The 25,461-nt window shown below is 43.0% G+C and overlaps 1 protein-coding gene across 3 annotated transcripts in view; it reads right to left on the minus strand.

The window, feature by feature from the left end:
• LOC113574652 (coiled-coil domain-containing protein 148) overlaps positions 1-25,461 on the minus strand; it is a 43,071-nt gene that overhangs the window by 11,964 nt on the left and 5,646 nt on the right. For all 3 annotated transcript variants that reach the window (XM_081713456.1, XM_027005723.3, XM_081713457.1), the window contains exons 4-10: positions 24,065-24,168; positions 22,638-22,732; positions 22,140-22,285; positions 11,325-11,420; positions 10,690-10,877; positions 8,364-8,502; positions 3,911-4,117 (exon numbers count right to left, since the gene is read on the minus strand). In XM_081713456.1, the coding sequence (XP_081569582.1) occupies positions 3,911-4,117; positions 8,364-8,502; positions 10,690-10,877; positions 11,325-11,420; positions 22,140-22,285; positions 22,638-22,732; positions 24,065-24,168 (975 nt within the window). The remainder of the gene's footprint in view (positions 1-3,910; positions 4,118-8,363; positions 8,503-10,689; positions 10,878-11,324; positions 11,421-22,139; positions 22,286-22,637; positions 22,733-24,064; positions 24,169-25,461) is intronic.

Below are 25,461 nucleotides of genomic sequence, written 5' to 3' on the forward strand. Positions count from 1 at the left end.
CCGCAAAATACAATCAATCTAATCTTCATACTCGGTTTGTAAATGGACACCCACAACTAAGTCACATAAGAAACCTCAAACCACCATAAGATGATACTAAACACAAGAGAAATGTACAAATGTACAAAATGCACAATACACAATATAAATTTCTAGATGTAATATGCAATTCTTGTGGTTTAATAGAAAACTCCACTAGAGCAATGAAGCAGAAAGAGAAATTGTACCCAGTCAAGTTCTCCGGCTGCATTGTTCTGCAGTGTGGGCTTAAAAGCAGCATTAAAAACACACTGCTATTGAAATCTATATCTGCAAATGCCAGAACCTGATGTCAGCAGCAGCCGACATTATATACCCAGTCATATGCACTCACGCTTGCACACACACACACACACACACACACACACACACACACACACACACACTCCTTTGGTTGAGAAGGCGTTTAATAACGTCTGTCACTCTAAACAGAGAGACCCAGTTAAGAGTGACTTTAACAACACAAAACACAGGTCTACATGAGCATACACTACGCAAAAATATATATATAGCAGCAAAAAGTAAAAAGATATGATGAGCGGTTACAGAGAGAAGCTAAAAGAAAGCGAGATGACTGAGGCAGAGAGAGACTTCCCACTGGATGCGAGCTGCCTGCACTAGCTTTTATCTGTCAGCCTGTTGTTCATTTCAGGCACCTTTCACTTGCCCTTACATATGCTAGAGTGATGAATAGGGTTCTCTTATTGGAATCAATAACACTCTGGTACTGCTGCTACGTGTTGCCACCAGTATAAAACCTGAGCGGGACCAAACCAGGATGAACCACATCAAAGTTCAAAGTTATTCCCGCAAAACAGACACCAACCGCTATCTAAATAGACCTCTGTGTAATGAGACATGGAAGATCAGACAGCTAATATCCTAAATAGAGATGTTCAGCATTTGAGCCATGGCATGGCCTCTGAGCGCCCCGCTGGACACACACAGTCTGGTCATATTTAACTGTAACACATTTAGATGATTCGATGAAAACTGGGAGTTGTGGTTAACTGTAATTCTTAGCCAATGTTCTGTTTGATTCAATGATTAAAATGGTTCATCTTGACTCCTTTTGTCAACTCAATCTTCAACCTAATTTCAACACATCAGTGTCCACATCACATCATGTATAGAAATGAAAGAATCCATTGAGACTCGTGTCTACAAAAATTCATTAAAGTTCCCTCTGAACTTTGACCTTAAAAGAAATAATTTTTGTCTTTCCTTATTAAAGAGTACAGTGCATTAGGGGACAGGGGCCATAACTGCACACAAGCCCTGTGATATTTTAATCTTTTCTTACATAATTAAGAATCTGAACCTGAGCGAGTCATTATGGATGCAAGAAACTTTAGTACTACAAAGCCCATCATATTTCTGGAATTCTTAACCTGTCTTCATTGCTTCGACACCCCTGTCTGAATCAGTCTATAAGGGCTGCAAAATATACCCTTTGCTTTTGTTATCCTGATACTGACCTTTGTCGGACTGCATGTCAGAATATGTACCTAAACAGAGCAGAGACGTGTATTTCCTCAGCCTACCCACAAAGCAAAGCCAAAAGCCCAGAGAGGCGAAGCTGAGCCTAGCGGCACAGCTCAGGGCACAGGACGCGTGTGCGCCGCGTCCTCCTATCCCCTGCTCCATGGCCCGGCTCGCCCTGCTGCTTCCAGACGCCCCAAACACAAGCGCTCATCACTCCAAAAAACGGAAAAGAAGAAACTGCCATAACTGTGGGGAAATAAATCAAAGAGGAAAATAAATAAGAAAGAGACAGAAGAAACGGAAGCTGTTATTTTCTAAATGAAGTCACATTTTGGTGGGAGTGATTGAGGGTGTGCTAGTGACTGAGGGTGTGCTAGGAGCGTGGAGCTCCTGTTCCTGCTATGTTGGAGCAGGGCACTTGTCCCATTGGGGACTATCTTAATAGGATTACTGTTTCAGGATTCAGGATTACTGTTTCAGGATGCTTGGCCCACAGGTTGGCAAGTTTTAGGGGACCTGAAATAACAACAATAATGAGAGTAATTACGTTTATTCAAATGGTTTACAAAAATCAATTACCTTGACTTATTTAAGTTTCTGTAATTCAATTTTTTGTACATGGTGCATTTAGCTGTTACCGTCCATTACATAACCAAATCAGATTAAGATAATAGCACAAGGCAGTTATTTTTCTATAAGCCATTTGACTACACTCTGTTGGGAAGTTTTATAATAAGCTCTTGTTAAACATATGGTAAAAATCCAAAAGAGAAGAATACTCAGGAAGCAAGTTTTATCACTGAAGATATTTTTGGATTAGAAAATTAAATATGGGTGTAATTACCACTTTGAATTTCAGTGAATGAGTCACTTTGGTTTTATGGTGTGATAGCCCAAGGTAGATTCCCCCCCCCCTCCCCGCACACACACACACACACACACACACACACACACACACACACACACACACACACACACACACACACACACACATACGGTTTGTCTTTGTGAGCTGCAGACAGCACTATCACAGCAGATGGTGCCACATCTTAATCCACTCTGGCTTCACTTAAAGACTGTCTGGGAGGTGAGCGGCTGGGGGCCGCGCTCAGAGATCATGGTGATCGATCGCGCTTTTTATAATGCCATCTGGAGCAGCGTTATGTAACAGGGACACAGTAATGCATGGCCCCGACCAGCAGAAAGGGCCCTCCAGGGCCACGCCACTCGGCCTCTTCACATTACTCTTGGAATTATGGGCCACTGATGGCCAGCCTGAATATCTAATAAACACAAGCAGCTGCTGAACATAAATCAGGAACCTCTCACCCACGGAGGCCATGCAACACACAGGTGTGTTCCGAGAGAGCAGTGATCCAAGGGAGCATCGATAAGCTCGATTTGCTCTGCTTATGAGGTGAGAGCAAAGACAGTCTGTTAGGATGGTTATCTAAATTTTAAGGGAGCTCTGACCCCTAGAGGGAACTCTCGGAAATGTTTTGTCTGGCGGACTAGTCTGCCATGTCTGGATAGTGAGACATACTGACAGCATTGCCCGAGGAGAACTGCAGCGAGGCGGAACGGTGATTCAGGACATCTCCCACTGACACATCTGGGTTAAATGTTGCAGGAGATCAGCACTCAGACATACTCATGTGCACGCATGCGCGCAGACACACACACACACACACACACATCCCTGCAACACAGCCAGAGAAGGCACAGCTGTTTCTTGGTTAATGACAGAAAGGAAGCGAGAGAAATACAGAGAGAGCAATTAGTGAGAGAACGAGAGAGAGAGAGAGAGAAAGACAAAGAGTGAACAACAGAAAGAAGAGGAAAGACAGAGCTTTTGAATGGACACACTGACAGCCCATCTATCCTGGGCTGGGCTCAGAGCGCTGCCTTAGCCTGATAAAGCCTGGGGTGCTCCTGCACAATCGGTCTACATGACAAGAGACTGGCAGGCCAGTTCCAGCAAACGCTGGCACGAAGAGTGGCATTGCTCCTCTGCCACTTACACACAGCAGCCAAGAACACATCAGCAAGTTTGCTGCAACACAGATCCACCAGACATCTCCAGTAAATTAGACATTGCTGTGTTGTTTCTGAGAGACTATCACTCAGGAGGAGAAATGTTCTGGCCAGGATGACCCAGGTTCCGAACTTGGCATGGTCGCTGGCCTTTGACTTTGCTACTATTTCCAACTGTGAAATTGACTATTTATCTAAAAGAACACACACTAAACCCACTGTAGTGTGTGTCTGTTTATGCTTGTGTGCGTATATAATTTGTATGTGTTGCTGATACCAACATAAACATGTAATTTATGCCTTTACAGGTCAGCTGTGTGTGTGAATGCCTACATGCATGTGTGTGCGCTACCTTGTGTTTAAGCAGAGCGCAGGCGTGCTGCTGATGGCAGCGGTCTCTGTGCAGGGCCTGCTGCTCCTGGTGTTTGGCCCTGGCCTCCTCCAGGGCCCCCAGGGCCTGGAGCCGAAGCGCCGCCCGCTCCCTGCTCCAGCTCTCCAGGACCAGCCTCTCCTGGGCCACACTGAAGCGGTACCAGTCCCAGCTCCTCTCATGGTTGCTCTGAAACACACACACACACACACACACACACACACACACACAAATAGAAGAGAAGAGGCACTGGTGTAGAAATATTCAAGGAAGTAGACTAGACTAGACTAGAAGAGATGAAGGCATTAGTGGAGAAGGGAGGAGACATTAGTGGAGAAGGGAGGAGGCATTAGTGGAGAAGGGAGGAGGCATTAGTGGAGAAGGGAGGAGGCATTAGTGGAGAAGGGAGGAGGCATTAGTGGAGAAGGGAGGAGACATTAGTGGAGAAGGGAGGAGGCATTAGTGGAGAAGGGAGGAGTCATTAGTGGAGAAGGGAGGAGACATTAGTGGAGAAGGGAGGAGGCATTAGTGGAGAAGGGAGGAGTCATTAGTGGAGAAGGGAGGAGACATTAGTGGAGAAGGGAGGAGGCATTAGTGGAGAAGGGAGGAGTCATTAGTGGAGAAGGGAGGAGTCATTAGTGGAGAAGGGAGGAGACATTAGTGGAGAAGGGAGGAGGCATTAGTGGAGAAGGGAGGAGACATTATGCAGCTGACTGCCTTTATCAGGACAGAGGGAGCAGGCAGGGGAGGGAGGCAGCACACCTTCCCCCAGCAGAGCAGCACAGCAAACTCTGACTACTGCTGCAGCCCTCAGGCAGCCTCAGGGACATCCATCATGGATGTCTGCGTTTTGTCCAGAAGTTTCTCAGAGTCATTTTAGTGGGGAAATGATATTTTTCTTTTTCTCTATGTGTGTGTGTGTGTGTGTGTGTGTGTGTGTGTGTGTGTGTGTGTGTGTGTGTGTGTGTGTGTGTGTGTGTGTGTGTGTGTGTGTGTGTGTGTGTGTGTTTCACCAGATATTGGTTTGTTAGGACTTTGTGAGTACATCTGGATGTGTGATGAAATGTGCCAAAAGGATAAGCTTATGTCTAAAGAGTCTGCACGCGTTCATGTGTGCCTACGTCTGTGTGTGGTGTGCAAATGTGTTCACATTGATAAATAATAAGAATACATAAAATGCTTTTCAAGAGCCCAAAGACCTAAAGACCATTTTCCAGGCATGAGATGTCTATTGCTCCTGTATTTAGCCTGGAAAAAATATCTGCATCCCAGGGCATCTCAGTCATGATGAGAACAATCATGGTTTTTTGTTTGTTTGCCTGTTTGTTTTTATTAAATCTCTACGAAAACTAGTGCGGACTTGCCCTCTACTGACAAGGTAACTCAACATGACACCAGCCACAAGGGGTCAGTGTAACATGGACAGCCTGTCTGTGGCTCACAGCGCACTGAACCCATGATCTGAAAGGTCAGAAGCAGCGTAGGCAGGGCTCCAAAAAGGCCGTAGGGCATAGTCTTATCCATTTTCTTTTTAAAAGTCTTATTTGAATACAAATGTATTCGAGTGTGACAGCGCTGCAAAAATGAGTCACTCTACTTGGTGGTGAACAGCGAGGCTTTTGAGAGTCACCTTCTTTGTGGGCTACGATCCAGCACATTTCAGTGAAATCTCCCTGCTCTTGTTCTGACGCTGACATGAGCTCATATGAACCTATTAAACTGGCTTTCAGCACATCTGCTAAGCTTGGTAATTAACTGACTACAGAAAATACCAAACTGTATTGAGCACATTATTATTAGCATGTCATACTAGGAAACAAGTTGTAATCAGTCACAAACAAACTTAGAAAACCTCTGTGTTAAGAGGTTTTTGAAGCTAATAGCGAATGTGAATTTTTGGCTAGTCCTCAACGTCCTTAGAATTTTCTGCTGCGGCATGCCTGATTCTGGCCAGTGTCTGCTCAGCATGTGTGAGTGGCTGTGGATGTGCTTCAAAAGAACCTGTTTCAGCCTGCTGAACTCCAGTCATGAGGGTGGTTAAGCCAATGGCACAGTTTTAGCCTTTAAAAGGCAACTGTCAACATCGCCTTTATTAAATAGGACAGCGTGGACTCAAAATGCAGAGAAAGGCAAAGGCATGAAAGGGAGATGCAGTGAAAGCGAGGGTTTGTTGCTTTCTCATGCTATCTGCTGGAAGAGAATGGAGAGACATCGTGGGTAATGGACTGCCTATTGCAGCTCCAGTAACCTGGGTTTGGAAGGCTTTGGGGTGTCCTGAGTCCTGATTCCAGAGTCCCGAGCCCTGAGTCCCGAGTGTCAAGCCCTAAATCCTGAGCCTTGAGCCCTGAGGCTTGCAAGAATCAAGACTCAGTGTCCAAATGCTATAGAAACCACAATCACACACACAGTGCTTCTGCAGTTCTGTAAGAAATAAATAAAAGCTAATCTCATATATAATTTCCACACACTACAGATAACTCACACTAACTCTACACCACCTGATTACAAGACAGATCTTTCCATGCCCAAGTTACATTTCACCAAGACTGAGCATACGGTAGGCCATACTGACTGAGGTTCAATTATTCCAGTGCCATGAACCCAGCAGGGTCACAGGCACCTTGCAGGCTTTCTTGGTGTGCATGTGGCCATGTTTTTAAATAGATTTTCTGTGTCAACAGTGGAATAGCAGCACATTTAGTGTAAATAAACCAGCCAGCCTTTCACCTGCTATCGGTGAGCTCCATGTTTCTTTGTGTGCTTAATGAAGGACGTACATTATGCAGAGCAGCTGCTCACTGGGTATGTAATCTGCACATATGCTAATTTTGTTTGATTAATTGATTTTTATGTTAATAGCACGCTTCCTTATCTTGTTTGGTGGAGGAAAAGATCGCTGCTCTGTAGAGAGGAACTCGGGCTCATCATATGAGAGCAAGCGAGAAGACATTTGTTCAATCAGATTTACACTTCACACCTCTACCTGCAGAGCCCTGTGAAGCCACACAGTGTAAAACACGACTGGACGACGTTTTCAATTAACATGACAAACGGTTTCCAAATGCTACAATTATATCTGTGAGGAGTGCATGATTTGTGAAATGTGATGTGCGCACTCATGTGTGTGCGGGCAGGTGTGTGCGTAGGCACGTGTGTGTACACGCACATGCGTATAGCTCCTGAAGCTCACCTAGTAGAGCAGGTAGTGCATGGTGCTAATAACACCAAGGTCATGGATTCGTGTCCCAGGGAGCACACGTACTGTCATACTGATAAATATGTAAGCTGCTCTGGATCAGAGCATCTGCCAAGTGCTGTAACGTAAGTGTGGTGCTGCAGTGACGGAGGTTGGCATACACTCAAAAAAAACACACAGATAAGGTCTGATGCTGACAAGACCGAGGTGGTCATGTCTGGAGGGTGGATATGTGTGCGGGTGCATGTTTCTGTTTAGCCATGGGTGCAGCACCAAGCTGGAACTGACAGTGCGACAGGTCCCCGGGAACAAGCCAGGCTCCCTCGTAGTTGTCATGGTGATACCGGCAGAGGCTACAGCAAATGAGCAATGGTGTTTCTGTGCGTGTGGGGTTTTTTTTGTCCATGTGTAAGGATAATGTGCGTCTATAGAGGGTGACATGTACGTCCTGTACTCTGCCCAGCACATAATTTACTGGGCCTCTGATACAACATTCTGAAACTGTGTGTGTGTGTGTGTGTGTGTGTGTGTGTGTGTGTACTGAAAAAAAAATGTTTTTAGTTGAATATGTATTTGTGTGTTGAGGTGAATTTGAGGATCTTTCACAGTAAATGTGTGAGACTAAATGAAAGTTAAAATGAGGAAAGCAAACAGATGAGAAAAGAAGATTTACTGGACCAAAACATAAGAGGCAGAGATAGAAGAGAGACAGAAAAGAGAGACCGAGAGATGTAATGGTGAATATTTGTGTAATTATTTCTCATCCCAGAGTTTTCCAAACATTTTCTCATCATAGCAACGATTACCGTTTTGAACAGTTCCTAAATGGTTGGACCATCTCGGAACTGAAACATGTTTTGGGACTGGGACAAGCTCAGTCTGAGCAAGAATGACAGTGAAAGAAAAAGAGACAGAGGGAGAAAGAAAACAAAACAGATAAACAGCTCACAATAAGAAAAGAAAGAAAAGTCAATTCTTCTGTGTACGGGAAGAGGGCAAAAGAGAAAGATTGATTATCACTTGTAGGGAGGAAATGACCCAACCAAGTTCTGCCTGGGTAACGAAGGGCCAGACAAGTAGAAAGAAAGATAAATAGCTCAAGTAAACGGAAAGACAGAACTATAGACCTGCAGCTGCACTGTGCTTCACTCCCCATGGCAGTGTCTGATGTTTGGGGGCAGGGCTGGGCCAGAGTGCCAGACACAAGCAGAGAGGCAGCTGCACAGGGGAGGCACTCACCAGCTCTGCTCGGGACAGGTGGGGCAGAACCCTCTGCAGCAGGTCCCTGCACAGGCCTCTGTGGTGCCTCAGCTCTGGAGAATACTGACGCACGGTGTGCAGGAAACGCAGGTGATCCTCCTCACACCAGCCACAGTTCCTGATGTGCACACCCATGCACATATACACCCATACCCCCATGCACACACACACACACACACACACACACACACACACACACACACACACACACACACACACACAGAAGCGTGAACACACACACACACACACACACACACACACACAAATACACACAAACACTTTCACTTTTATAATCTAATTAAAAATAAAATGACCTATTGTGACACATTGTTAACACCTTAACAATGGAAGTTTTCTTTTTCCTATCACCACATTGAACTTCTTCCAAAGGCAAATTGGATGAGTAGTTGCCTACTGTGCTGCACATTATTAGAGCAGTGTCATTAAAAGTGCTACTGGGAAACATTCAGCTCACATAAATCTGACAGCTCTAAAGTTGTCTCAGCATGCATGAGGGGTTTGATCACAAACTGCATCAATAATCAGGCCCTTCAATTGAACTGATTACTGATTCCTCTGCCTATTTACAAGCACTCCTGATGCTCTTCCCTACCTTAGTGTGTGTATGTGTGTGTGTGTGTGTGTGTGTGTGCAAGCATGTTTTCGTCTAGAGAGAGAGAGAGAGATAAGAGTATTTGTGTATGTGTGTGTGTGTGTGTGTGTGTGTGTGTGTGTGTGTGTGTGCGTGCACGTGTGTGCGTGTGTGAGTGTTATCAGCCCCCCGTGTTGAGTCCCTTTCCTGGTTAGAGAGTTTAGAGCGATTTCCCTTCAGGTTCTTTTATGCAGAATGGTTTTAAACCAGCCGTTTAGCTAGACTTTTAATGGCCACTCCAGAGCTGAGGAGAAGCGAGGCTGTATCCAGACGGCTTCGTTAGACCTGACCCTGCAGAGAGAGCAGCGCTCTGAGCACGCCACCCTGAACACCACACGTCATGCCACTCCACGGTGCCCAAACACAGAAACAGGACTGTGGCACCCTTGAGGATCAAACACTTCAGCCAGAAAGGTGATCACAAATAGTAAAGCTTAGTGGGCTCCTACATGATTTTAGACAGTTCTTGATGAAAGAAAAAAACATCCCAACACAGCAATAATAGCAGGCATGTTACCACATTCTGCAAAGCGGTAATGGAGGTTCCAGGTAGAGAAGGGGGAATAGACAGACAATAAACTCTGTCAATGCATATGGACATTTATGCAGAACATTGATCATTCATTTCTCACCTAGCAGACTGGCTTAAATCATTATTACTAGAGTATATTCTGTTAATAGTAGAGTATATTCTGCTATGGGTTCAGTTAAAAATGAATTCAAATAATTTTAGTATCTTTAAGACTGTAAAGTTTTAATTTTTTTGGCTTGTTAAATAAGACCCCAGCACCATATTAAATGCTTTATGTATTTTTTGGCAAAAATGGCATTAAATGGATTTGTGAAATTGCCTAACCTTAAAATCAAACTACCTGATCTGCCAGAGGTTAGTGGCCTCTAAGATTTGCACTGTGATTGTACATGTGTGTGCATGTGTGTGTGTGTGTGCATGTGTGTGCATGTGTGTGTGTGTGTGTGCGTGTGTGTGTGCATGTGTGCGTGTGTGTATGTGTGCGTGTGCGTGTGTGTGCATGTGCGCGTGTGCATGTGCGTGTGTGTGTATGCATGTGTGTGTGTGTGTGTGTACATGTGTGTGCGTGTGTGTGTGTGTACGTATATATATATATATATATATATATATATATATATATATAACTAGTCATTGACTAGTTTAATAAAAAATAGTACATGTACAAAGCAACTAATTGCAGTATTCCACATATCCCATATTGTTTTCTTTCCCACTAGGCTACCAATGTCTAATTCCAACATTACAGTCTGCAGCCTATCTAGCCATTTCCATGTCCAGCATCCCTGGAGCTGAGACGGTTAAGGGCAGAGCCGGGATTTGAACCTACAACCTTTCCGTTGCTAGCTCAAAGTTCTGAACTGTGGTTCCTGATACCAGATATATTGCATCAGTGCTGGTGCTGAGTCTGCCATCCAACAAAAGTTAAGCAGCAATGGTCCTATGGTCAGAAACTGAGAATTGGCTATGAGAAGGTACACACAGATGGCTGTGGATGGGCTGTAGCCTCTTACGCTACATCTATAAGGTGCATCTACAAAGACGGTGTTTCTATTGAAGAGGTTGATGAGTGTATGCGTGTGTCCATGTGCGTGTGTGGGAAACAGGGGGTGTGTCCACGTCACCTGTCCATGTCCAGCAGCCTGCTTTGCACCACTTCGAGCCGCTCTGTGTATTTGTCTGCCAGCGAGTGGAAGGCAGAGATGACACAGGCTCCGAGCTCTGCGGATGGGTAATCCGCAGCCATAACCTCGTCTGGCAACTGCACCAGAGCTGCTACGCACTCTGCCAGCTCAGCAGAGGCCAGCCTAGCCTGTGACAGTGGAGGAACACCAGGCTTAAGTACGCAGTCAAATCTGAAATCCCACATACAGTAGAACTAATAACGATTCTAGAAATGTACACAAACAGCAGAGACTTCCTTCCTTCGTGTTTTAGACAGATTCTTCTCTGCAGAGAAAAGACCATTATATAAAAATCTTCCAAATAACCTAATCAACACAAATTTCTCTTTAGTTAAGTGGTTTGGGAAGTGCAGCCTGGGTACATTAACAAAACAAATCCAGTTTCATCATAACAGCCTCTTGCCTAAAAGTTATGCAGTGCATTAGGATTTATACCACTTCATATCTTACCGATATGTTGGCAACTTGAGCCACAAATTATGAATAGCATGGGACCATTTTCCCACCTTCACAAGCATTCTGCTTATACACTGATGGAAATAGTATCAGTGTGCTAAAATATCCAGCGCTAGCACCTCCTGTCCAGCAGCAGAGAGCTCCTGTTGCAGAGTACAGCACTCGTCCTGCAGTCTGTCCATCACAGCCTGCTGCTGCTTCTTCACAAATGCCACCTGCAATGAGGGAGAGCAAAGGAGAGAGAGAAGAGCAAGAGAGAGAGGGAAAGAAGAGAGGGAGGAGGGACAGGGAGGGAGGGAGAGAGAGAAAGAGAGAGAGAGAATGAGAAAGAGAAAGAAAGGTGCAGAGATCTGGAGATGAAGGACATTTTTCAGCAAGTAAGCATTCAGACTGTGGTCCAGAGATCATTCAGGCCTGTTTTTGGGTTTCATTTTTATGGTGTAATCATCATCCCAATCATCTGCTCTACCCACATCTCTCTCTCTCTCGCTCTCTCTCTCTCTCTCTCTCTCTCTCTCTCTCTCTCTCTCTCTCTCTCTCTCTCTCTCTCTCTCTCTCAAAAAGGGAAAGGTAAAAAGGAATGGAAAGTCCCATACAATAATTTCTCATGTTTTCATTTCTTTCGAATTTGTTTCATCATTTGAGAAGCCACTCGAAACTTGGCTCCTGTTGTGAGAATGAGTCACAAAAATGATTTATCATTCTCATAGAATGATTTCCCATTGATGTGCTTTTAGAGCATGTAGACTCAAGTTTCCCCAAGAAAAATGACTTTCCAAAGGAATTTCCCAAAAGCCCCCATCTCACCTATATGAGCTCTGCAGTGCAGCAGAGGGCCAGTCAATACTGCCACTAACTAGATGGTCGTTAGTAGCTTAGTGGTAAGTGGTATGAGCTTAGCAGGGGAGGAGAGACAGTTCCAGTAATGACCAACTGAAACTGGGGAAATTGGCCCACAGAAGAGTTATGGGTTGCAAGGTGTGTGGTCAGGTGTGTGGTCCTCTTGAGCACTGCTGATGAACTTTCTGCCAGGGCATTGGGGGGGAAAAACCTGCCCCAGACCACAACCCCCACTTTCTTCATTTTTAACAGCTTTTACATCTTTTTGTCAAGTAAAAGAGAGAACAAGTGCAAATCCTGACCTTTAAAGACAATGGTAAACAACCAAAACAGATATGCATTACTAACTAAATTAATTAACTAATTAATCATATACATAAAAAATTATAAATAAAAAATTAAACCCTATCCAGCATCGGTATCAAACATATTCAAGAACATAAATGTTTTGTTTTTCTAGGAAGTCAAAAAATAAATACCAAATCATCCAAAACCGGTGAATTTTATTCTTTGGCTCAAAGTCAGACCTTTCAGCCAGTGAAACATTCCAGGGTTTCCTTCCTTTGCTCATAGTCGGCTATGCACCTTCTTGCCTCTAGGAGGCATGGTGATAACACAGAATCCTCATGTTTTGAGACCTTCAGATTTTCAGGATATATATTCAGGACGTATAATGGAACTAGCAGGTATCATTTTGCCAGTGATCTGACCAATCACCTCCAGCAGCCTTTTCCCAAAGTGCAGCACTTTGGTGCATTCCCACATGCAGGGAATTAATGCTCCTCTATACAATATACATTTAATACATGCATCAGGAATAGTAGGGTGGAAGCAGTAAAGTTTAGCTGGGGTAATAAACTGTCCATTTAACCGTTTGTATTGTAATAATCTGTGAGGGGTGTTCACTGTTCAAGCCCTTAACCATGTAGCACTCCAGACCTTTTCATTCAGATCTTCTTTTAAGTATGTTCTTCAAGGACCAATAGCAATTTTAAATGTGGATTATAAATTATACATTTTAAAAACATTTGGAGATATTTATGCCAGGATTAATTGATGGGGACCAGACTGGATTTGTTAAAGGTTAGCAAGTCTAGAATAATATTAGGAAAACGTTACATTTAATACACGGAATACAAGTAGAGAAAATACATGCAGGTTTGATAAGCCTGGAGGCAGAAAAAGCTTTTGATAAGGTATACTGGATTTTTTGTACTTAACACTAGAGAGATTTGGCTTTAAATGAAAATTCAATCCAATGCATTAGAGGGATTTACAAACAACCCAGAGCTAGAGTAAAGGTTAATGGTTCTTTAAAGTTTTACTTTGGGAAGAGGACCACAGCAAGGATGTTGTCTCAGTCCTGTTATCTGTCATCTATATACAAACATCGGCCCAATCTAAAAGGCATCAACATGGGGGCCAAAGTAATGAATCTGCTCGAAAAATATCATTTATACCTAGGATACAAATGAAATATCTCATAAACAAAAATGTTATTCAATTGTTCATCTTCCCAGGAATTCAAGCAGCAGTAAAACCTGAAGTGGAATTTAAAATCAACAAAATATTTAGTAATGTATATAACAAGAAGTTCACAGCTTGGAAAAGACATATCTGCAAGGCAAAAGACCCAGGATCTGGTCCTCAACACCTTAGCTAACAAAGGACAAAGGTGGAATGGTTCTTCTAAATGTAATGGAATATTTGATGCAATTTTATGTCATTCTGAATATTCCAAAAAATAGAAAGAAACTGAAACACACAGTCAGAGTTGGCATATCTAATCTCTTCAAGGATAAAAAAAGACTCCCCCCAAATATAAAAAGGGAAATCAACCAAATAACAATATTTACAGTGCAAACTTGTTTTGCTTTTGTTAGAAAACTCAGATTGGAGAAAGAACAGAACATATTGAAATGGATTGCCTTTAACAATAACTTTAAAACAGGAATAGGTGACTAATTGGTGACTTTATATAGTGGTTAACTAAAGGAATTACTGCCTTATGTACAGTCACTGAGAATGGGAAAGTGAAGAGTTGGAAAAGAAATTTACCCTGAGTAATCAGGATTGATTCCGTTACCTACAACTTATAATGACGATAACTATGATTATTATAATAGAGAAGTGAATTAAGAACATATTAGAGATTTAAACCCAGTTATAAAAACAGTTTTGAATGCCAAGAACAGTAAAACAACTGTCACAGTACCGTTCCCCTGCAGACAGCTATTGGTATCCAGCAGCAGTTGAGCGCATGAACTTGTGCATATGTTGTTCTTATGTTACTTGTCTTTGCTGGTCCACGCCTCCGTCAAGGTGATTGTGTCATAATGTTATGCCTCATGTAAGCCTGTTTCTGTTTTTATGACCTTGTCAGTCATTGCATGTTATCCACTTTTGTTGCAGTTAGTGCACTTTTATGTTTGGTTTCATTTTTTTTTACTTTCCTTAAGCACTTCAGTTGGAAACGTGTTGCTTCCTTCTTTTTACTGCACATTCTTCACCCATGACAACAACTAGCACTACGTCCTCTCTTTATCACTCCTTGATGTAGAACATGCTCAGCATTATACGTAAAAACTAAATGGGGGGAGAGAACTGAATAAAATGTCAGATTGCATAATGGAAATTTGCATAATGGTGTATTATGCAACAAAATACTACACATTCTCGGAAGCGGAGGGAATATGGATGGCAAATTTTGATTAGATTCTTCATTGCACCTAAAATTAAAAATAAATATATTCCAGCAGTACAACAACCGTGTGGGACACATTGTGTCATTCCAGTTGCCAATGATCAGTGTTGGGATACACAGTCTAACAGGAGTAGTGCATTGTACCTGGGCAATATTTGAGGAGTCATTTCAAAGAAGAAAGAAACACTTCTCATAGCCAGCCAGAAGGCTATTACTAGAAACTGGCTTAAAAGGTGCCCAATAATGCACTCATTCAGTATTTTAAATCCATTTTAGAAAATTGACACCAATGCCCATTTTTTTTAATACCTCCAACAAATAATACCATTTTCTTGGGTTAAATGCTTTTTCTGCATCCAGTAACAGAACTGTATTATAAAGCCTTCCTTTCGTGTACAACGTTGAGAACCTTCCATATGTTGTGAAACCCTTGCCTTCCCTTAACAAAGCCATTTTGATCATTATAAATCATTTGCGGCAAAAGTGTTTCTAACCTCTTTGCTGGCATTGTCAAAGGAATCTTTAAGTCATTGTTAAGGAGCCAAATAGGTCTATATGATCCACTTTCAGTTGGTCGTTTTTCAGGCGTTGACGGTGGTGCAATCTTTGCGATCTTCAGAGGGGGGGGAAGAGATGCCTTTTTAAAACGACTCCTTATGCATATCTAATAAAGGTGGAACAAGAATGCTTTAACTATCTCTATTGGAATCTCATCTGGTCCAGGTGTCTTCCCATCCGTCATGCTGCCAATAGCTTCACACAGCTCATCGGCCTTTAGGTTTTTCTCCAGAAATGCTACCATGCCATTTTCCAGAGGATTAAATACTAAAGAATGAAAATATTCTGCTTGATTTTGCAATGTGTTGTCATAGTACTGTGAGCGATACAAGGTGTAGTAATCATTTTGGAATGTATTACTTATTTCTGTTGTACTAATTGGGACTTCTTCCTGATCTGCCAGAACAACGTTTATGGCCCTTTCTGCTTGTATCTGTTTGATACACCAAGCTAACAGTTTATCCATTTTCTCTCCTTGTTCAGAAAATAATTGTTTCACCCACATTTTATTGCTTGATTGGATATTTCTTTATATTTGTTTCCCAATTTATATCATTCAGAGAGTAATTTTCCAGAAAATCCCTGGAAAATCTGCATCTCAATCTTTTTACCCCAGTTTTCTCCAAATGTTAGTCATTTCCTGTCATTTCCATGCTCTAGTTAACTAATGCCAAGTTCACACTACATCGTTTTAGCCATGACATTCCACTCGCCAACAATTCTGGGAGATCACAGATAAAAGCCCCTGATCAGAGGCAAATTGGCATTCACTTGGGGCTTGAAAATAGGTTCTTGATTGCTTGGTGTGAATTGTTCAAAGACACCATCCAAGAGGCTCGTTGACTGCTCACAGACAGACAAAAAGTATCAAACGAGTCCAAATCGTGTAGCTTGTAAAGTGTAGGGACCCAATTATGACTTGTAGTGAGTGCACCGACAAGCTAAAGGGACACCTGGGGGAGGTGTTGTACAAGATCAACAAGCATTGCGACAACAAAAGTTATTTTTCCTCACTTTTTTTCACTGAAAATCAGCACATTGCAAAACTTTGCTTGATTCTTGCTGATGTCCACTTTTGGAAGAAAAAAATCCATCTTATTCACATCATTCCCCATGGCACCTCTCACATGTGTTTTTGTGACAAAACATAGTTTGGAAATGATACAGACTTGTTGGCTGGTGAAATATCTTGTAATGTGTGACTATCTATTGCTGATCAGCCATGTACTGTTCAAGCCACAACAACTTTGAGGCCCAATTATAAGCAAGCTGTGTAGTGTGAACAGTACTCTGCTCTGGCAGTTCTGAAGGTCATGTATTGTGGTCTATGTCATAAACTTCCCCATCACACAATGCTACAAAGGTGAAGGCTAGCAGACACTGATACATGTGTAACTAGCCGTAGTATCGTGCTGAACTACCATCACATTGACATCACTGGATGGTTCATCACATTCGGAGGAGAGCACCACTCGTAACTCCACTTACATCAACTAGCAGACATCCAAACTGGTTGGCATGGGAGTAGGGGGCATTCATATGCTGTCTTAGACTCCCAGCCAGAGATGGCTCTGGCATCAACGAGGACTGAACCAGAAAACCTGATCATAGGAACAACACTTAGACCACCGAGCCACCAAGGAGCCCCTAAATAGCTTTTATTTCCAAGTTACTTCAATTTGTGAGCTTTTATTTTCAAAACTTGTGTAACCTATCATTTGTCTTCTAATCTAAAAATGCTTTAAAAGCTTCCCACCTAGTAGAAATTTAAAATGTCTTTGTGCCAAATATTTTGAAGACATCAGCAACATGAAGAATCCACCAAATCTAATATAAGAGAGACCAGGTATTATCATACTGTCATACCAGCATTTTGTCATTTTCAACATTAAGTCAGCAGATATTAAAAAACAGTTAATATGAGAAAAGGTCTGACGTCTCAAAATAAGAAAAAGATAATATACGCTCGGGGTGTCTGATTCCCCATATGTCCTTTATGCAATGTTTTAATACTTTCCTAGCCTATTGGTGGGAAGAGTCTGTAACTGTAGCTCTATCCTTTTCAGCACAAAGTGTGCAGGTATAATTGCATCCTATAATGAGGTAACCTAGTGCAGCTATAAATTGTTATAGAAGGCTGGGTTGTCATCAGTAGTTGCACATTGTCTAATTACGTATTTACCAGCATGATCACTGACGGCATTAATCAATTGCAGAGTGTACAAGAGTGAAGAGAGAGTGAGAGCTGTAGGAGGCTGAGAACAGTCGTCCAAGCCATCTTCTCCTTCCTCTAACTACATCCTCTGGGATCAGATGCATTTCCTGTAGGAAGACTATCTCCGCATTTATTTAAATGAACCTGTTGTTCATAATTTGTTTTAACTTGTCGAGTTTATTTAATCCCCTCACATTCCACAATCTAAATTGAACTGCATTATCCCATTTTATATCTCTGAACCTATCGCAGTAAAGGATATGAAAAAAAAAAAGAAATTTTATATATATATATATATATATATATGGCTGCTAAAGGGGAATAAAATGCTAATACCCCTTAACCACGCCCTTGCTTCACCTAGAGGAACGTCTTAAACGTGTACGAGCTGGTCTTTCCTCTTGGCGACAAATAGCATACGCGGAGTCCAAAGAGGGTCCCTGTATCTTAACAGAAGGTCAAACCACTTATCAAAAAGTAATACTATAAACTCCACAGTCAATGAAGCCCCTGTTTTAGGTAGACACAACTCTACAATTAGTCATAGGCTGCTTGTTATTCCACCCGTTTGTCACGCTTCTCCACTTCCGAAGGGCCATGTAACGCTTTTAACTGCGGGTAACAATTAGTTTAGCTGGATGTATAATCTCGCATCTGAGGTCAGGAATGAAGGTTCTTTCTCCGTCATGTCACGAGCTTGTGAAGCTCGGCTGAAACATCGGGGGGAAAAAACATTATGATTATCCAAGTCTATTCCCCCCTTCACTTCTACGCCTTCAGTAGCTGAACTTGTCAGAGTAGTTCAGGAACTTCAGCACCACAGGTATCACGCATGCATGTGTCTCTGGCGTTGGCTCTGGCCAACTCAATGTGCCCTCTCGATAAGCACTGGGACAGAAATATTTTCCAGTCCAACAGCTTCAGGGACCCACTTCTCTAGGAAAGCACACATATCCTGTCCTTCGTTTTTCTCCAGAGGACTCACTAATCGTAGGTTGGACCATCGACCAGGTCGTCCACTTTCAGTGTGTGTTTCGACTGTAGCTTTCACTGCACGCTGACTTTGCCAAAGAGGCACCTCTGTCCTCTGCCGATTCCCTCTTCTGCCTCTTTAGGTCTTACTGAAATGGTTTTCAATTCACCTTGAATTCCTTAAACAGAGATTAGGAGGCTGTCATCCTCAAGCCACAGTTCTCTTTCAGTGCATGGACTGCCTCAACAATCTCACTAGCATGGGTTGGGCTCGTGGCTGTCACTCACAGCCATGCTCTCCTCCCTGTGAGTAGCTTCAGTTAGCCTTGATTTTCTGTCCAGATCAACAGAAGAGTCTAATTTGGCCGTTTTGTGTTTCACTGGCATTTGGTGGCATCATAAAAGTTGAGCTTTGTTCAGGACTCAAGTCCAAAGGTATTTAAAACTTTGTAAAAAGTTTTGAGAGAATTTGTAAAACTGTTTACTGTCTGATTAACTTCATGCAATAACCAAAAGTCTTCCCACTTGCTTGAAACAAAAATCAAGCCCCAGGCCTGAGTAATCAAATGTTTTTATTTATAAAAGGATGGACCACACACTAATTTACCATTGCACTACTCCAGGCCATACAGGTGGTAATTTTGGGCAATTATTGACACATTGCGGGTTTTGAGAAGGTGAAATCTATCAGTAGACTTAACCCCTGGTGGTAAGCTTTTGCTGTATCCCAGTCAGGAAGCCATTTAGGACCAAATTGCTGTAAAACGCTTTGCATAACGAACCATGGAGCCCCAGAGCAACCAGGTGAGGAGAGTGGAAGAAGCCGCTTCCCTGCCACCTTATAGGTAAGACAGCCTTTCAAACCATATATGACATCAAAACAGCCTGCGAGGCTGTTACGAGAGTCGGAGAGATGAGAGAGATGGCAATGTTTCCATTTACATACACCGAAGAAGCGCGAGAGAGACCTGATTAGATGACTCAGAGTGTGAGCCCTCTTTGAAACCATCTGTGCATCACCAAATCCATTAACACATATAATTTGAACTCTGCTCTTGTTTTTATTATTTTTAAACCACATTCACCTTCATCTTTGTGGCCCAGGTGAGGAATTCCATAATTACACTGAGGCAAAAAGCACAGCATCATTTAATACTGAGGACACATTGTGCAATGTGGGAAGAGAAGTACAACTATGTTAGCGATAAGATTATAGAGTGATTTCCAAACTCTTGAGTGAGCTCATTCTCTTCCCCCTTCAGGGTGTTTGACAGGGAGTTTTATAAATCAATGTAAGTATACTCAGGACAAAATTGGTAGATCCATATGAAACTGCTATTGTTTGAAAAGATGGAGCTCACCATCTTTCCCTGTGCCTTTCACAGAATTACTTATTCACTCAGCAGTACGTGTGTGTGGGGGGGAGGTGCATCTTAGAGAAAGATTTTTTTACACACACACACACACACACACATACATTTATATTTATAATAGATAGATAGATAGATAGATAGATAGATAGATAGATAGATAGATAGATAGATAGATAGATAGATAGATAGATAGATAGATAGATAGATAGATAGATAGATTCAAACTCGGGGCAGGTTTTATGTTTTCCTGTTCTATGTTTTCCTGTTATATCTTCCTATTCATTCCTACAGTTTGAACAAAAGTCCAAATTATTTAGATAGACAAAACACACTCTGTTGTTTCTGTACACACACACACACACACACACACACACACACACACACACACACACACAGGCGGCAGTTCAGAGCAATAACAATGGTTAGAAGCTTACAGACATAATGATAGAGATGTACCTCACAGTTTGATTCGAGGACTCTCACTTTTGCGAGCACTTCTTGCTGCTGGCCCTTTTTTGTTTAGTTTTCTGCTATGTGACTATGATAGCCACACATCATCTCTATCTAAAATCACTTTTGTGGTAATAACGACTTTAAGTATCAGCACATTTCATTTGGTTTTTGACACTTTAATACATTTCAAAGTGCAAAGGTTTAGATAAGTTTTAAAGGTCCACATTTGTGTTTAATGGAGTATTTTTCCACCCCTAATGTAACTCTTTGAAGGTTTGATGAGAACACCTGCCACAGAATCTCAGAGGCACACACACTCTCACTCTCACTCTCTGTATGTGTTTATACATGTGATTGTGTGTGTGTGTGTGTGTGTGTGTGTGTGTGTGAGTGTGTGTGTGTGTGTGAGTGTGTGTTTGTGTGAGTGTGAGTGTGAGTGTGTGTGTGTGTGTGTGTTTGTGTGAGTGTGAGTGTGTGTGTGTGTGTGTGTGTGTGAGAGGGAGATTGGTGCGTACAGGGGGGTGTGATGAGACCATTTTCAGAGGTGTCTGGGAAACATGCAGCATTCTGTCTCTTACTTTCATCAGTCTGCTCTTACACATGAATGAGCCAGCACTAAAATATGAGGGAGTAAGCATAAGGCAAACAGGCCTCTACAAGTACAGCAGTAAAAGAGGGACAAAAAGAGAAGGAAAGATGGAGGGAGAGAGAGAAAGAGGTGAAGAGATGGAGCATGAGTTAGCTCGCGTATTTCCGTATGCGTATTTATGTAAGTATTTGAAAAGAGAGTATTTAATAGAGATCATTTAATTGTTCTTTAGACCCTATACTTTAAAAGTTTAAAGGAATGATTTTGTGATAAAATAGCATTAATTATCATAAATAATTCTAATTATCAAAAAACATTTGAAATAATTTAACAAGCCTTATTGACCTGCATCTTTCACAGTAGCTCTTGTTTCTAATAAGGCTTCTGTCAGTGCTATTCGGTCTCTTGGACAGTCCTGGATGCTTTCCTAAATATTTGCACAGTATTGGTGTATTTGCACAGTATTATTGTAAGCTAAAGCTGAAGCTTGTTTATTATTTTTTTAACCTATAATTTAATCTATTACTGTTTATTAGCAAAATAAAAAATAATAAACACAAAATAAATTGCGCAACAAATTGAATAAACTCAACAAGGCACAATAAATAAAAAACACAAAAATAACACTCATATCAGCTTATATAGAAGTAGGTACATGAATAATTTAAAATGTCCTTAATATATATGTTTTATATTCTGGGATTGTGATATTAAAACTAGAGAAATATGTTTGTGTAGTTTCAGCAGCATACCGAACCGAGAAACCAAAGGCGCTGGATTCCAGAACCTTTAGTTAAGTATGGGAACTGTACTCAACAGATGTTGTTCACAGCAAGTAAGTGGGTGTCTGTCCAAGAAGAGACTTTAAATGACAGTACACCAGTGTCTATGGCAGCGAGGGCGTTTCTACACACTGCTTAATGTTTTACATTATTGCTTTTGGTTATTTTATGCTTCAGCAACTTTGTAAACAGACACATCAATAAACCACAGATTGGAGTGAAAACACTGAGATAGGGAGGAAGGGGACAGTGTGGAACATCAAAGAGAGAGAGTGTGAGAAAGAGAGGGGGAGAGAGTGTGTGAGAGAGAGGGAAAGTGTGTTGAATGGGAAAATATCTTGTTTGTATGAGGGGGTGTTGAGGGTTATTATACCAACAAAAGAGTTCTTTGAGGTTGTGTATACAAATTGCGAGTTGCCAGCCTGTCAGTGTATGTTTAATTCGCTACCTGCTGAAGAACGTGCATACATTCTGTATGCTGATTGGCTGCCAGTGGTCCTGACGTCAGTCTGTATAGCAGGTCCTCTCTCAGCTGGCACACTGGAACAACTGTGGCCAATCGAAAAACCTCACGATCATGCTCTAAAGACAGTTCTACACACACACACACACACACACACACACACACACACACACACACACACACACACACACACACACACAAAATCATACTTCATTCAGGTTATACAAATAACTAAAATATGCACATTCAGTATACCTACAAACATATATCACATATACAGCGTACCAAAACATCCACGCACACAGAATACATATTACATAATAAACTGTGTAACTAAGCACAGTTACTAATCTAAAAAAAAATCCCATATAAATAAGGCTCATAATAGACCTAACGAGAAAACCTAGTGCTCAATAATGGTTCCCGTGGCACCTTTTTATAACCACATTAAACTGCCTGATGGATTTATGATTGGATTGTTACCATATTCCAGCAGCTCACTGAGGAGATGTCCATCATCCTCTTCCTCCAGCCTCCCGCAAGCCAGGAAGCCCCTGACGTCTGCTGCTGCCCGCTCTCTGAAACAGGATAGAAAGGGCTTCAGGATCAGGAGCGGCAGGCCCACGGCCAGCCCGGACCCGACCCTCAGCCGTGCTACTGACACGGGTCGTGCCCGCCGGGGGGAGGCGTGGCCTGAGGGCGGGTTATGCAGCCAGACTGCAATGGCTGGAGTTTTTCTGTCAATCTCTGAAAGCCTCTGTCGCTGACAGACTTCCCAGGCCAAGCGAACGGGAAGGGGGGGGTGTAGCAGCTTTCTGCTGGCATGCACCACGCTAATGAATGGCATGGCAGGGGCTATGGGGGTGCGCGTGGGGGAGATGTTTGCTCGTTACCGAATCCCACGTGTACGCACCCCATTAACCTTGCCTGACTCACACACGCTCATTACCCTAAAGCTATTACTGCCCTTCTCAAATCCCACACCACCCACAGACCTGCGGGGGTCTCTCTCTCTCTATGACGTTTGTGCACACAAATATACATTTGCACTCACACACACACACACACACACACACACACACACACACACACACACATCCAAAGTACTAATGGCAATGCAGTGACTATACTGACAACGCACTGTGCATGAGGAACCCAGAAGGCTCTGTGAACCTCTACAGAAAGGTAAGAGCTGACAGTGTGTAATGTACCATGGTGAAGGGCACCAAAATGACTCCAACCGCAGCTCTCACTTTTAAGAGTGACTGCGCTTATCTCGTATCTTCTCCCTTCTCCTCTACTTTTTTCACCATTCTATTTTGCTGTCTTTATCTCTTCTCCCTATCCACCTCCCTCACTATGCACATTTGTCTCTCTCTCGCTCTCTCTCTCTCTCTCTCTCGCTCTCTCTCTCTCTCTGACACACGCTTCTTCTCTGCCCCTCTCTCGCTTCACCTCACCCTAGCTTTTCTTCTCCTCCGGCAAGAGAAATGCAATCAGCGCTCTCACCTCATCTATCTCCCCCTGTTTTGCCTGAGTGGCCAGGCAGTTCTGGATCTGAAGGAGAATAAAGTATCTGACTGGCTCGTGATGATGATGGGCCTCGGGCCTTTCAAGGGAAACTTTAGAGTGTCACCTTCCTGTGAATTACCCCTCTTGTAGTTCAAAGCAGCTTGTGAACACTTCCCTACTGCCACCACCGTCACATTTATGTCAACAGTCTAAATCAGTGATTGTCCACCAGGCCTTGAAGGGCCAGCACTTCCATTCTTCATCCGTTCTATGGGCCTACACCTGCTGATTCAGAGACCTACATTAGGGATGAATTCAGTACAGTGAATTCATGCATGCATGCACTGCCACAGGCAGATGGGTGTGGTCAGGCGGCAGGTAAGGGGTGGGAGACTCACCTGGCTCTGGCCAGCTTGTGGGACTCGACGCTCCACAGCTGTCGGTGCTGGCGAAGCAGGAAGTTCTCTCTCCTGATCTGATCTGCACGCATCGCCTTCTGCATCTAAGACACAGCAAGCCAAAATGAACTACAGTGGCACAGTCCCAGTGCATGTCATTTTCCTCCGGCAAATCAAATAACTGCAGGGATGTGACCAGGTGAGATTTACTGCCTTATTCCTTCACGTGTAGCGCTCGCGACTAATCAGACTTGCCCTCTCTGATTACACCGCGACGCTGCATCTAATCTGGAATTGTGGAATTTATGACATTGAGTTCCTTCTGGGCTAATCGTGCAGTACAGCCTTCAGCTCATGCCATATCCACTTTTGCAGGCCGTATCTCAGCAGACCTGACCGACCCGAGCGCTCACTGTCGATTAAGACGAGCCTTTGATCCTGCTTCAACACCTGATATTCCAGCACGAGGAATCGAATTAAACCCCTAATTCAAACATAGAGGAGCCGCTATTGTGAATTGAATGTCATTGCGGCCTCCGTTATACCACAGTGTCACACCGTGTGGAGGATTCAGCAGAAAGGTCTGCTGCCTGTGCATTTCTGAAACGCCTACAGATGAATGACATATTAGCCCTCAGGCTGGGAACCTGTGGATTAGTCCCTAAGCCCAAAGGGTAGAATGTAGTGCCCGTCGAAGAACAGCTCCTTAAAGAGCTGAACATTCAGCCCCGGTGCTTTGGATCACTGCGTGCTGTTCCCAGCTAAAGCCTGGGCCTCCACGCCATTCTTCCCGTAGTGTTATTGAATGTGACATTCTTCAAACCCTTCTACACCAGAGCTCTCCCGCAGGACTGCAGCTCTTTTCATCCGGCTCTCTTCTTCCACACACTCGATTTAACTCGTGAAGGGCTTGATGAGCCGATGAGCTGAATCAGACGGGAACACTTACGTGTGCTGCGGTGTCGCCCTCAGGCGCGGAGTCTGAAGAAAACTGCTTTAACAGACACACAAGACGGTCGATCATTCCCACACATGCACAGAGGCACACACACACACACGCACATGAACTCACACAGGCAGGGAGGGGTTCAGAATGATGATATCACCAAGGCCTGCAGATGTCCTTTGATCTGATAAAAGGTCGAGCCACACACAAGAGTTCACAACCTCAGCTCTTCATCACCCCGGAGCTGCCGGTGTCAGCAGGTTGGGTAGAAACGTCACAAGATGGGCGCTCTGATTTTATCACCGTGAAGCCAAATATTTTACAAAACACAAGCAAAAATAGATCACTGAAAATCAGGGGCTTCACTCCTAGAGAACCTCCTAGGTTTGTTTAGAAGCTTTTTAAAAAAAAACTAAAGAGCAGAGCGTGTGAGACTGTCAGATTTTTGTGT

The sequence above is a fragment of the Electrophorus electricus genome, chromosome 4, assembly GCF_041902795.1.
Source record: "Electrophorus electricus isolate QZ-2024a chromosome 4, ASM4190279v1, whole genome shotgun sequence".
NCBI lineage: Eukaryota > Metazoa > Chordata > Actinopteri > Gymnotiformes > Gymnotidae > Electrophorus > Electrophorus electricus.